Source organism: Achroia grisella, unplaced genomic scaffold, assembly GCF_030625045.1.
Source record: "Achroia grisella isolate CSIRO2021 unplaced genomic scaffold, CSIRO_AGI_Agris_v1 utg544, whole genome shotgun sequence".
NCBI lineage: Eukaryota > Metazoa > Arthropoda > Insecta > Lepidoptera > Pyralidae > Achroia > Achroia grisella.
The window spans coordinates 5,424,512-5,439,432 of NW_026712929.1; the positions used below are offsets into that span (position 1 = coordinate 5,424,512).

A 14,921-nucleotide genomic window follows, 5' to 3' on the forward strand; every position below is an offset into this window, starting at 1 on the left:
AAGACAATCTTTACCCATCTTGGAACTAAATAGTGATGTGTGTATTACCCAGGCTTATTATTATTATTGCGATTTAATTTAAAAAAAAACATTAATAAAATTTATAAGGATTTAGTTATCTACTAAGAAAATGTAGCCCTCTAAAATATGAGTGTTCGTAAGTTAACCTCCACGTTTCGAGCTGTAATAAACTCAAGTGTGCTATTGTTGGTGCCGATAAAACGTACCCAGCATCGGGGCTGTGTGAACAATAACCGAATTACGACGCAAAAACCTTAATAAAGCTTCGCCTTCCACAATATATTACAAAAATGGAAATCGTACGCTTAATTAAGCGCAGCCCGATCGTTATGACGTGTGACATTTTCATTGTTTTTGTGAATAATGAAAAATTCGAATGACGCTAATATACTTTTATGATTACGTGTGCGGTGATTAAAATATGGACAAGTGTGAGTCGGACTTATATACCAAGGGTTCCGCCTAAAAAAATGGTTGTTTACAATATTAATATATTTAAATGCAAAAACTGTGTCTGTAAGTTTGTTAACTGCTATGAAACGACTGAACGAATCTTAATAAAATTTGATGTGAAGATAAATTGTTTCATGTCAGTAACAAATAGTATATGTATTACTTTAAAATATACCTGTATAAAAATGTTTTTGCCACTACGAAAATATCTAAAATATAATAAAAAATATTAATATTTCGACATTTTAATGGTACATATTAGTATGTAAGCTAAACATATTTGTTAACGATTTACAGTCTTATGTTTTTATATATTAGGGCAATTCACACAGCGCTATTTCACTTCAAGGTAACCAGAACTTTTGTTATGGATACTAGACAACTGATATAAATACGTAGATACATTTTGTAAATACATACATAATATACATAGAAAACGCCCAGATACAAACAATCATACTCAAGTAACAAATCATAGAAATGTTTGTGCCGTGCGAGGATTCGAACCAATGTTTTAAACTTTTGTGACAACGTCGAAATATCTCGTTCATAATTTATGCATAAGTATAAGTAATTCATGATGATATTTAAATGTTTTTAATTTCAATATATTACCTGACCGTCCCTATTGGAGTCGGCTCTCTTACGCAGGCCGTCCCAGATCTTGATCATGATCTCGTGTGTTTCGCTGTTTTTTGAGTCTCCTGGCTTCCAGCCTCGGAGGCTGCAGATTTTCTGTAAAAAAATAAAAAATTAAAACTACCTTGTTATTAGATATTGATATCCTTTATAAAACTGTACCTACGTCACATTACTGATGTTAATTAGTACGCTATATAAGAATATTATTTATATTATATTTACTGGTATTTTTCACACTTTGAGTTATATTATCGAAGTTTACATACGGATCCTTAATTTTCTTGAAATTATTGTATTGCTTATGTACATCAGGGATAATAGTAAGAAAATATTTTAAATCTGTCGAGTAGTTTCGGAGATAAGATGCAAACAAACAATCAAATCTTAACTGTTTATATTAGTAGTATAGATACAACTTCGTACGTTAATATAAACAAGATTCGTTTAGTCAAGCAGAGAATTACGTTTTCTAGTAATTTATCGCTTTCTTCAAGACACTTATGTATTTATCTTTGTTACCACAAACATATATATTTACACAAAAGATTGAATTGCACAATAATTTACATGAACATATTTTTAGCATCACACAAAGAAAGAAGCGTAATGTTTGTTAGGATTACGTATATTATTCACATTTTAGAGCAACGTTTAATATATTGATTTTACTGATAAAATATAATAAAATAACGTAAAATAATATACTAGTTAAGTTTCTTGCCAGTTTTTCTGAACTGAGACTTTCAAATGATCTAGAACACAATGTAAGGTTTGAATGATCATTTATTATACATATATAAATTAATGAAGCGATTTAAATAAAACGTGTAACTGAACACTGTCTGTACATAAAATATAGATGTTTATAACAAAACCTTAATCAACCTAATAGAACCTAAACTCTTAATTACTAATCTTAGCTAAACTGCTACGATTTGGGTTAAGTTACTAACAAAAAAGTTATATAGGTCCTAGGTCGTTGGTTCAGCTACTAATATAGTTAAATATACCTCTATTGCCAACTCGAAGTCTTTCCTTTCTATCGTTCCGCTTTGATTAACGTCTGAAACAAAAAAAAAGTATTAACAGCGTAATGAAAATGTAATGAAACAGAAAAGTATAAAAGATACTTTATTGTAATACTTTACCGAAAAACACGTTGAAAACATAAAGCAGCTTCTTCCTCCGGAATTCTGAGATGGACATTTTTTTAAATCTGTAACAATAGAGCAACAAAGAATTTACATTTTGTACTGAAGACGTGCAATTATTAAAAGGTATCCCAATTACGGTTATACAAAGTTTACCATTTTTATTCCGCAGATTTTTTTTTCTTTTAATTTAATTCTTTTTTCGAATGTTCGATGAAATGGAAGAAGGTTATTAATGGTAGTAAAAACTTTTTAGCATTTTTAAGACAAATTGTTGCGCTAGTGCACAGTAATTTAATTCAACGTATGAACTTTACGTCAGTCCTTATTTAAAAAAAAAATGGAATACGCTGACGGGTCATCAGTGGATGAGGATGAATATGAAGTCACGTCAGGTCAGCCAATCGTAGTTCATTCACTATGAAATACCGTAATGGTTGGTCCGTATACCGTATGGTCAGGTAGGACCGCGTGATATCGACATGGCATTGACAGCAATAGTGTGAATAATTCTAACAATCTCCTCTTTTTTCTCTTTAATATCTCTTACAAAGCTAGCTGCTTGACGGCTGAAATAGATAGACAAAGAAATCCACATCAAATTAATTTTTGTAAAATCTACCTCGGTTTTACAAATGAGCACTATATCCATATACAACGAGATATTTATCGTAATTTCACAAACAATATTATTTCGGTACATTTCCCGTTCATTTTAATGCGTTAATTACAGTTTATTATATTCAGAAAAGTCTGTAAATAGTATATAATCTGAACACAGCGTAGATAATGACTTATTCAGGGTTCACTCAACGACAGAGTTTTTTTGTTTTTCGTAGGTATACAGCCTTAAGCTAACCCTTTTCAAGGTAAACCATTCACAGGTGGCCTGTTTAAGCCACTGCCACGGAAAATGATGTATGACTTTCGTTTGTTTATTGTGACAGTTTTTTGGTTTTATGCCACTCAGACGTCACTTGAAAAAGACCCTTTGTAAATATGTTGTGAGCATGCCTTGGAGAATTCAATGAATCTTTGAAAGGAACTATCTCGACTGAAGTCAAAAAACAGCATTCGTATACGATATCTGACTTTAATACTTTATAACAATTTGTTATTGTATTGTTATAACAAATAGTTATTTGTAGTTATGTAATGTACAATAAATGATATTTTTTAAGTAGTATAAGGAATACTACACATACATAGGTATTACACCTGTGCTATAAGGATAGCACAGGTGTAATACCTCGTAACTAAATTTTCTACCATTGGTCAGCTTCATAACGTACTTGACATTTATTATTATATTTCGCCTAATGATAACTTTAAAATCTTTAAAATATTTTAAAATTATAGCTTATGTGTGTGTTATATAAGGTTATATTAATGGAAAGTGTCATCAAAATCCGCTCAGTAGTTTTTGCATGAGAGTATCAAATATTCATCCACCTATACTCACAAACTTACGTATTTATCATATGAAGGAGGATATAATATTTCTAACTTTAATAAGAATTTCATAATAATATCTACTTATTTTTAAAGTAATTTCACGTTAAAAAATTTACGTTTCACAAATGGTATACGCACGAATAAATATAATATGTAATTAGTTAATATAATAGTATGCTATGGTATACAATAATTGGTACCTATAGATAGGTATTACATTTCAGCACGCCAATTGAACAGGAAGTTATTATTTCAATCCATTGGATAACAGTATCGCAATTTTCATCGCATTCAGGAAGTCCATTTTGAAACGGAAGCTCCCGTAACGATAGTTGCAGCAATTGGTTATCGATTTTTAAATCGTTTTAGTGTTTTTTAATAAAGTAGATAGGTGGGTGTGGAATTATAATTAAAACATTCCGTAATTGCTTAAAATTCCTTAAATGAGAATCTAATAGTATAGTAGATGAAAAATATATATAGACGCGGTACCCGGAACTTGAAATATATTTGTCTAGGGCATAATAAGTTTAAAAATAAATAATATATTTTTTTGAGAAATCACTGGAAATAATTTCTTACCAATGTGACGAACTTTGTGGGTATAGAAAACCGAGTTTATCGAACTGACGACCAGACGTGAATGTACAGCGACGCAAATTATGTGGAGTGTATTTTGAAAAAGGAATAAAATAATAGTACTGTTGCATCGACATATCATTTCTGAAACTTCCCAATAAACTAAAGCAAAGTGATAAAATATATTTTTTTTTAAAACGGTAATGTTTGTTTTGCAACGATACCTGTTTGTGGAAAACTAGTACCTACTAGTCATCGGTACCACTTTGTGGAAAATCGGTGTGGATCGTCATCGATGATTTTACAGTCGACGCAAGGAGACCGTTTACCGTCGACGATACACTAGTTATAATTAAACAGTCTATATTTCTACTATTTACGTCCTCATCAAAAAGACTATTTCTTCACATCTATTTTATTGGTAAACGAAGGAAAATCTCGTTTACCAATTGACGATGTCGGAGCGACCGCTAGACTATCGCGGTGCGGTGGACTCATCAACCAGTCGACGAATAAACTAGTTTATCTGTGAACTGTAAAGTTTTAATAGTTTACGCCCAAAAAAACAGATTCACAAAACGGTTCAGTTTCACGAGTACTCACTTTAAGACTTACCCGATGTGAAATTAGAAAACTTTTTATATTAGCTGTACAATACTAATACATTAAAACAAGTATTTAAAAAAAAATATATATAAAAAACCTTTTTACTAATAGTATTAGTTAGATTTCAAGTGTAGTGCCACTCGTTTCGACAGCTTTGCATATTTGAAAAGAATTTGTTCTATAGAACACTTTAGGTATTTATGCACGTCCTCTGCTTTAAAACTTCTCTACTCTACTTTTTAAGTATAGATGGTTGTGTGTACAGTTTCAAAGAAATTTCTTTCAACAAACGTTCAGGTTACGTAATGAGCTTACAGACCAAGTTTCAGGTATTTGCTGTATAGACTAAGTACGGCATTGAATTTCAAAGGATGTGAAAACTCGTTTATTTTTGTGTGGAAAGTGTTTTTAGTATACTGAATTAAATTTTTATACTATAACTGTTTGACATCAGATGAGTGACATTACATTCATATCATAAATAAAGAAATAACCCTGGATAATTAACACAGAGCCATCTAATCCCACGGTAAGCTGAACTTGTGTTATGGGACAACTAATATATTTTTTTTTGTAAATACATACGTAATACATAGAAAACACTCAGACTGATACAAATAGAACCTGATACATAACATACTGAAAACTCTTCTCTTTGGGTGGCATTTTTCTTAGCTTTCTTTAGTCTACATGTTACATATTTACCATATACATAATAAAACATAAATAACAATATCTCTGGCTATACCATCCAAGATAACAATCGTTATGATATATTGTTTAACAAAACTCGTTAAATCAATGTTAATACCATACTCCAAGCATACTTACAAAGTAACGATGTAATACTATATACAAGTTGGTACATTTTATTGTGATTTATTACTTGATTTATGATAAATCAAACAATACTAAATAATACATCTATATTATGCCATTTATTAATATAATTATATTTATATATATATAGTTATATATATATATATATATATATATATATATATATTTATATAGTTATATATGTTGATATAAAGTTGATATAAAGCATACTGAAGAAGTAATAGATTCATCTCTTTGATTTCATATTTCTCAGCTTTGTTTAGTCTACATGTTACATATATATATACATACCATGAAGTCAATAATTGACAATATCTCTGGCTATACCATACAAGATAACAATCGTTATGGTATATTGTTTAACATAAATCAAAACAAAACACGTTGAAACGACGTTAATACCATAATCCTAGCATACTTACAGAGTAACGATATAATATAGAAGTTGGCACATTTATTTTTGTTGTGGATACAAAAGCAATACTTCAAGCGTTCATACTCATAGCTGATCCACAAATCCCCTGGATAAACCCCATTGAAATGAAACCGAACGAAAAATAGCTTCTCGTTTTGTTTATACGTTAATCTGAAAATATTGTGGTTGGGAGTTAGTTCGTATCTGTTATGTCTGTAGCGATAGATTCATAGATAGATATAGATTATGTTTATCAACTTGAATTGTAGGAATAGTGACCTTATTTTAACTGAAAAAAGCTACAATTGGATAAAAATATATTTTTTAAATACCACCTAGGTGATTTAATAACACTGACTCGCTTTCACACGACTTGACTGGCTTGACCTCAACAAAATAATGCTTGAATTGGACAATTATACATATTTTTTTTATTTTACCTCGGTAGTTTAATAATTCAATAAAAAACTAGCTCGTTTTCACCCGACTTAAACAACAAAGATCGTAATGTATATTTCTGGCTGAGTCTCCAGTGAAACGCCGATAACAAATCAAAACTGCCGTCTTATTAACTTAACCGACCTATTGTATTCATACAGATAATATATAATTTTAAATGTAACTATTCTCTTTTACAGTATAATGCACATAGAGTATATTCTACCTATCTATATGTCTACTAAAATTAATGCAAGAGACGGCAGGCTCGCTCTGAATATACCCAGCGAAATATGTGTCATCAAGTCTTAGTGTTGTTTTCACCACAACATTGGCAGTGCCTCCAATTATGAACAACCTCACTAATTATGCTATTTAGATTTACTTGTAATGAAGGTATATTTATACTATTTCTAAGTTGTATTTACTATAATAATAATAATTCACAATACTTATCGTTACTAACATTATAAATAGTAAGGTAACTCTACCTGTCTGTCTCGCTTTCACGCAAAAACTACTGAACCGATTTAAATAACATTTGGTACACAGATAATCTGGACCCTGAGAAACGACATAGGCTACTTTTTAATGCGAAAAAATGCTTGAAAGGAAAGAGTGGAAGATTGAATCGTCATTTTTGAAGCTAGACGAAACTTTTTTATTTGCATTTTTTGGGTTACATTATTAAATATTTATTCTTTATTTGGCTTACACGGACGAAGTCACTACTTTGTACATTATTATCGCTATAAATTATTATGTATAAGTTCCCTGTTTAACTGAATAATTATTAATATATTATGAGAATACAAGAGAAATATGCCATGTCTATTAATTTATTATTCTCCCCTACACCACAACATTAATCAAGAAGGCATGTTACAACAGCTTATGTTAATATGAAAACTGAGCAATTTAAACATGAACTTAATTGATTAATATATTACTGATAATATATATAGAGAAATATCATGTCTTGATATTAATTTATTATTGACAAGCATGGACAAGATAAATAATGAATAGATGTTACAACTCTTATGTTAATATGTAAAGTAATCGTCTGTCACGATTAAACATGAACTTTAGTGATTAAACAATATTACTAAAAAATATATATATAGATGAATGTCGAAGGTTATCATGCTTGATAGGCCGAAAAAGAGATGGATGGAGTGTGTAAAAGATGGATGGCAAGATAAAGAATGAATAGATTAGAGACGACTGCAAACAGGGATGAATGGAAGGGAACAACATATTATGCTGACCCCAAATGAATGGGATAAGGAAGAAGCAGATTAGGAATGAAGAGAATATTTCAAAGAAAGTATTATATATGCACGTGGATGGTTTTGGTAGAGCAAGGCCGAAAAAGAGATGGATGGACTGTGTAAAAGATGGTATGGCAAGAAAAGGAGGAATTAACGAGACGACTGCAAACAGGGATGAATGGAAGGGAACAACATATTATGCTGACCCCAAATGAATGGGATAAGGAAGAAGCAGATTAGGAATGAAGAGAATATTTCATAGAAAGTATTATATATGAACGTGGATGGTTTTGGTAGAGCAAGGCCGAAAAAGAGATGGATGGACTGTGTAAAAGATGGTATGGCAAGAAAAGGAGGAATTAACGAGACGACTGCAAACAGGGATGAATGGAAGGGAGCAACGTATTATGCTGACCCCAAATGAATGGGATAAGGAAGAAGCAGATAATATTTTTCACATTAATTTTTCATCATTTCTGTTTGTTCAGTAGATAGAAATTTGCTTTATCCAAGTTCAAATAAGATAACTGGCGATATAATATAATTACACGTGTATAGCTATTGCTTCTGTATATTGCTACTACTGCCTACTTATACAAATAAGCTAATCCAGTGAATTTGAATTAAGCAATAAATCACCTGAATCTCTCGATACCTACGATCGGAGGCTGTAATTTACATGAAGAGAGCGAAAACATAATCGCCTGGGTCGAAGTGAGATTATACGCATCTGGCACAGGCTTACACGAGTTACCGGACTTTAGTACAACTCTGTCCGGTTAACTTGTTCAAATTAACTTCGGAATTGGTCGTTAATACCGTGGAATATGAAGTAGTATGCTTGAGTCTGTAAGCCGGAGCTTAATTTTGTAACGCACTTGGATTTTAACTATTGATAAAAACTAATGCTGTTAGCCGTAGTTGAAATTTGCATCTTCACAATAAGGGGACGAATAAAGAAGATCTATCTCTAAGAAAAACTTAAAATTCGTCCACAGGTCCACTTGATGGTAAGTGATTATGTCACATGAACAGTGCTACAGACATTACGTTATCCACAGGTCCACTGATGCGTTGCTATTCTAGAGGACTAAGATGTCATGCCTCTTATAATTTAATTTAGAATATTTTGTGTAAAACAATAGGAAATTTACTATAATAACAAACAAGCTGATGACATATTTCATAGTATGTGGCAAACATGCCTACATAGATGAGTGTTGCCATTCCAGAGGTCTAAGATGTCATGCCTCTTATCCTGTTATTTAATTAAGTTACTTATAATATTAAAGTTGTAGATTATTTTTTAACTAAAACAATATCAAGTTTTACTGCGACTATAACATTAAACAGCTGTTGACATATTTCATCACCATCATCATTATACATAGACCGTATCACGCGTTGCCATTGCAGAGGACTGAGATGACAAGCCTCTTGTCTTGTAATTTGAAGTATCTCATTAGAAATATAAATAATCTTTATTCAAATAAACTTAATATAAGCACTTTTGAATAGTCATATTTTTTAATTCTACCACTCATTCGGAACGCAGACTCATCACAAGAAGAACGAGCAAGAAACATGAAATATATAATCCACAAAGGAAGCTGCTTGGCAGCTGAAATATGTGAGATTGAGGTACCACGCAGAATTTTTTTACAGTCTACCTCAAGTTGAAGATATCTTAAGATTATCTTTAACAAAACTGAAGATAGATTTCATCACGAGGATGAATATAGGATAGATTAGCCCGACGTATAGAAAACAGACAAAGCCAATTAGTATTTTGTATTTAATTACAAACTGATTGATGAGCCATTAATTGACATGTTACAGGTCAATATAATATTTAATTATAAGGCTCTGTACAGGAAATTGGAATAATTAGAAATTCGTTGCGTAATGACAGCCATCATTTTCAGTTAAGTGAATTTCTAACTATCATTTGAACGTATTAGTTTAATAACTGTAATTTGCATAACTCTGTACTATCTAGAATACAAGGTTAGTTGTGATATCTAGTACGTATATATCACAACTTTTTTTTCCTTTATTTGTTCAATTGGCTATTATTTACTATTAACATATTGACTTCAGCAGCAATTTGATACAGCAGATCTTTTCGTAGGGCTAATTATGTTTCACTGAGAGGTGTTTATTATATATACACATATTTTCATTATTTACTGAAAAGATGTTCATGTGATTCATATATCACAACTAACTATATATAATATTAGCTGACCCCGCTGACAAACGTTGTTCTGCCATATAAAAGAATCGCTATTAAAAAATAGAGGTTGGTGATAGAAGGGTGAAAATTTAGAGTTTTATTTATTATTTTACAATGTGGCATTAAAAATACATACGATTTTTAATGCCACTTTGTAAAATAATAAAAGAAAAAATAGTTCAAAAAATAAAAAATAATGTTAGAAGTGGACAACTCTTTTCACTTAGGGGTATGAATAATAAATAGTAGCCACCTAGTCTCAGGCCTAGTAAATATGCATATATAATTTCATAAAAATCTTACAAGCCGTTTCGAAAGGACGATGGTAACTAACATTGTAACACGGGAATTTGACCACAATAGATACCAGAAAAGGCTAATTTGATGCAGATTATTTAAATCGGGAGATTAGTTACATTTGAAATCTAATGTTTTGTCACACAAAATACATAATTGAAACATTTTTCAGAATATATCCTTACAATTTTGGTGGGATATATTATTATATTTTTCCGGAGAATTTTAAACAAGCGCAATTCAAAAACAAATAATTCAAAAACCTTCTAAAATACCTTTAAAAAATTACAAAATAAATGTAATTATAGAAACTAAATGTATTATACGTACAATCATAATATACATTCAACGGCCTCAATGTAATATTAACAGCCTCAGCAAACGACAATAAAAAGGTTTTAAGAGAAAATTAACAGGCCCTAGGGAATCGGTAGGGCTTTATTTTCGGTCGGTCCATAAAAAGGATTTATACAGAGTCCCCTGGCTATTTATTTGAAAGTATACGTATAATTTTTGCTTTAAAAAAAAAAGGAAAAAATGGGGTTAGTAACAGTGAACCCATAACAATCAGTAGACGGTAATCTACGTCAGAGTAATGGATATAAGATCATAAATGATATGATGAAAAATGTATGTATAAACTAATAAATCATAAATAATTTAGTTTAAACTAATAATTTTAGGCCAAGACATTAGCTATGGATTTTTTTTATTTATTTAAACTTCAGTTCAATAGGCGAGCTCAATGTACCAGCCAACCTTAGGGATTCAAGAGACACTTAAAGGTGGATTGTTAATTAAATAAAATTATTTAATATATTAAATAGATAAAAGTATACATAAACATAATAAAATACTACATACAATTATATTATGACCACATATATAGGGTTTTAATATGGAAAAAGGGGAAGGAGAAGACCAAGACACAGCTATATCAAGCATATCAAGGAAAAAGTTGGAATCCTGTCGTATCAACAACTAAAAAGATTAATGGAAAATTATGGTAAATAGCAAGAACTTCACTGACAAGAACGCGGCTCTTAAATTATGAATATACATATATATTATAAACAAACTATATTTCGGTTGAAAGATGAGACATGACAGTTAAATTGCTACATGGATACATAAGACCTTAATTCTCAACATATGAGGCATCAATTAGTGGCGTCACAAGATGACTGTTTATCATCATCTGCTTCTACCTTATCCCATTTATTTGGGGTCGGCGTAATATGTTTTTCACTTCCATTCATCCCTGTTCGCAGTCATCTCGTTAGTTACTTCCTGTCTTACCATATCATCTTTCACACAGTCCATCCATCTCTTTTTCGGTCTTCCTCTGCCTTTATAACCATTCACATTCTTTCATTTATAATAAACTGCCAGAATCTGCACTAAATCTGACAGAGAGGCAATTCAAATCTTATATTAAACAATTTTTGTGTAAGAAAGCCTATTACAGGATAGACGAATTCATAGACGACAACATATCAAGTAAATAACTAGTTTATTAGCATACAACGTTATAATTTAATTTTCTCATTGCTTTCTTGATTTAATTGATTGATTTTAGAAATATGAAAGCGTAGCGGTTTTTGTATTGATTGTCGCATGCATTCTTATGTAAAATGTGAATACTATAACTATCAGATAGCAATTGTAAGTAGCTTTGACGTAGTCTAGTGTTTTGAGTAGTCATGCTCACTAAAATGTCCAGACTTGTGGCGGCGTGGTGGGCCGGGTCATTGGGCTCCCTAAAATATGGTCGAGCGCAGTGATGGCTGGCTCATCCGTCATACTCGTGAACGGGTGCTGCTTGTAGGGACTGGTCTGCTCTAATCACTATGACTGATTTCCTCTTATTAATTGTTTAACCAGTTGGTTATATATTCAATATTATTTCTATTTGAGTATTTAATAGAATTAGTGCTAATTGGTGGTTTGTATTCACACACTTAAACTTAAAAATGTAAAGTAATAATAAATTATTTAAAAGAGCAACACGCAAGTTTCTTGCTCGTTCTTCTTGTGATGAGACAGCTTTCCGAACGAGCGGTAGATTAAAAAATGTAATGACTATTCAAAAGTGCTTCAATGTAAGTTTATTTGAATAAATGATTTTCTATTCTATTCTATTCTTTCTATTCATATGTAACACCTTTCTTAAAATATTATCCTCATTCCTACGCATTACATGTCCATACCACGATAGACAATTACTCTTCAACCTCTCCACCGGTGCCACTTTCATACTTCATCTAATGTATTCATTCTGAAGAAGATGATTACGTACAAATGTAATTTATTGTAGGTTGGACTCCATTTTCCGCAATCAGCCACTCATCTAGGCCGTTGTACGTGTAGAGCCGAGACTACTAAAGTAGCCAGCCAAGCTCCTTCCAAAACCCCCTGTTTATGTATGTAGGCGATGTTAGCAGCAAACTGATAGCCACCTTATGTAACATTATAGCCTTGTGTTATGTCATACATTACGTTGATAGTGTCATTCTACGACAATACATGCTGTCAGTCTCCAGTCAATCACCCCGTCAGTATAACTGTGAATAAGATCCTTTAATGTGAGTTGTGGTTTTGCGTGACTTGACCACGAGCTGTTAAAGGGAAGCGACGTTTGTTACATTTTAATTATTAAATAATAAATTATCAAAGTCATCGTTGTTTTACTTCTGAGATAAGAGAATTGACTTTCATCTATTTGTCATTCAAATCACATGAAGCAAAAGATTATTTCCACAGGTTCAAAAAAAGTTAACATGAAACCACTGAATCCCTTCCGACCTTGCTATTAGATAAGAACTCACTTTAGTAGTGGCAGCCATAAATACGGAGTCCTTGGAAATATTAATTCTATTTCGTATGCTCTCCCTTAGGCTATTTTTACTATCATTTCAACCCAACGTGGGAATTGTCAGGGTGACAAATGTCACTTCTACGTGGTAGCTTGATAGTCTACAATATCACGTACACAATAAAAAATAAGAGGGTAGGTTAACATTTTACATTTGTTATGCAAATATTTGTTCCCATTCTTCGGTAATCACGTATTGGTACGATATTATTTGTGTAAATTACGCGTTTATGAAAAATAACTTTGTAACCTTAGAGATTTAGCTCATTTTGCAATGATTGCAAACGAGTTAACAAAGCACTTAACAACGATAATAAAAAAAATATTTCATGATTTGACGGCCTCGGTGATATAGCGGTCTCTGATGGTCACGAGTTCGATTCCTCGTATGGTAGTAAAATAAACTGTGGGTATTTTATTACTTAAATTAGAAGCTTTAATATCAGAGAAAAATAAAATTAATTACAATTTCGTTTACATTTTCAATTAAACGCAGAAACTTTTATTTTTTATACTATATGTTGCAAACCAGCATACGGGCCCATCTGATGGTAAATGGTTACCGTAGCCTATGGATGCCTCAAACAGCAGGGGTGTCACAGAGGTGAAGATATTATTTAAGTACAAGATTTCTTGATGTAATTCTAATAAATACCTATGAATTTTGTACCGATTTATTTATATACATAAATTTGAAAACTTCTGTATTTATGTGAACGACGAAATATAAACGATTTATTTCATTGTATTATATATACTGAAATAAATCACAAATCCTAAAACTTGATATTACACATATTATGTATAATATTAAGATTTAGGATTTGTTTTCATCTTTTAAGACTCCGGTTTAATTAAGAAATTATACCTGTCAGATCTGTTGTCTGGGTATTATACCTCATTTAGAATAGAGGTATCATCTCTAATATTGTAATGTCTCATGTTAAAATAATATCGTTTAGTTAAATGAATTTATTTTTAGTATATAAAATAATTAGCTACTCTCCCTGGCTTCGTCCGAGTGTACATGTATTATACATATAAACCTTCCTCTTGAATCACTCGATCTATTAAAAAAACCGCTTCAAAATCCGTTGCGTAGTTTTAAAGATTTAAGCATACATAGGAACGGACAGACAGCGACAGCGACTTTGTTTTATACTATGTAATGATTTAGATAGAAATATATATTTATTATATTACTACTGATCCGCCTAGATTTCATGTGTTCCAACATAATTGTAGAGTTTTTGGCGATTTGAGTTTTTTTTAGCACCTTGAATTTGGTATATTGCCATCCTAAAAAGAGTAACACTCAGGTCATCATAAACCCACTATTACTGCTTGCCATTTGTCAATTATTTTGATATACAGTTACATAACAAAGGATAATCCACATTAAATTATATTACAAAGTAACAATAAGTATACATTTTTTGTTACATATATAAATATTCACCACCAAAATCTTTTTATATGTGGTAAATTTTCACAAAGTATTTCTATACACGTATGGAAGTCGGCGAGATATGAGGTATATGTAGTTACTACTAAGTATTGCACTGTTTATATCGAGATATTTTTTACTTATTTATTCATTTCAGACTACTAAGGGCCCATATAATAAACACTTTTTAAT

The 14,921-nt window shown here is 31.3% G+C and overlaps 1 protein-coding gene across 1 annotated transcript in view; it reads right to left on the reverse strand.

The window, feature by feature from the left end:
- LOC131847839 (calexcitin-2) overlaps positions 1 to 14,921 on the reverse strand; it is a 40,754-nt gene that overhangs the window by 4,924 nt on the left and 20,909 nt on the right. Inside the window, exons 3-5 of the mRNA XM_059197507.1 lie at positions 2,265 to 2,332; positions 2,127 to 2,179; positions 1,090 to 1,209 (exon numbers count right to left, since the gene is read on the reverse strand). Of these exons, the coding sequence (XP_059053490.1) occupies positions 1,090 to 1,209; positions 2,127 to 2,179; positions 2,265 to 2,322 (231 nt within the window). The 5' untranslated portion in view covers positions 2,323 to 2,332. The remainder of the gene's footprint in view (positions 1 to 1,089; positions 1,210 to 2,126; positions 2,180 to 2,264; positions 2,333 to 14,921) is intronic.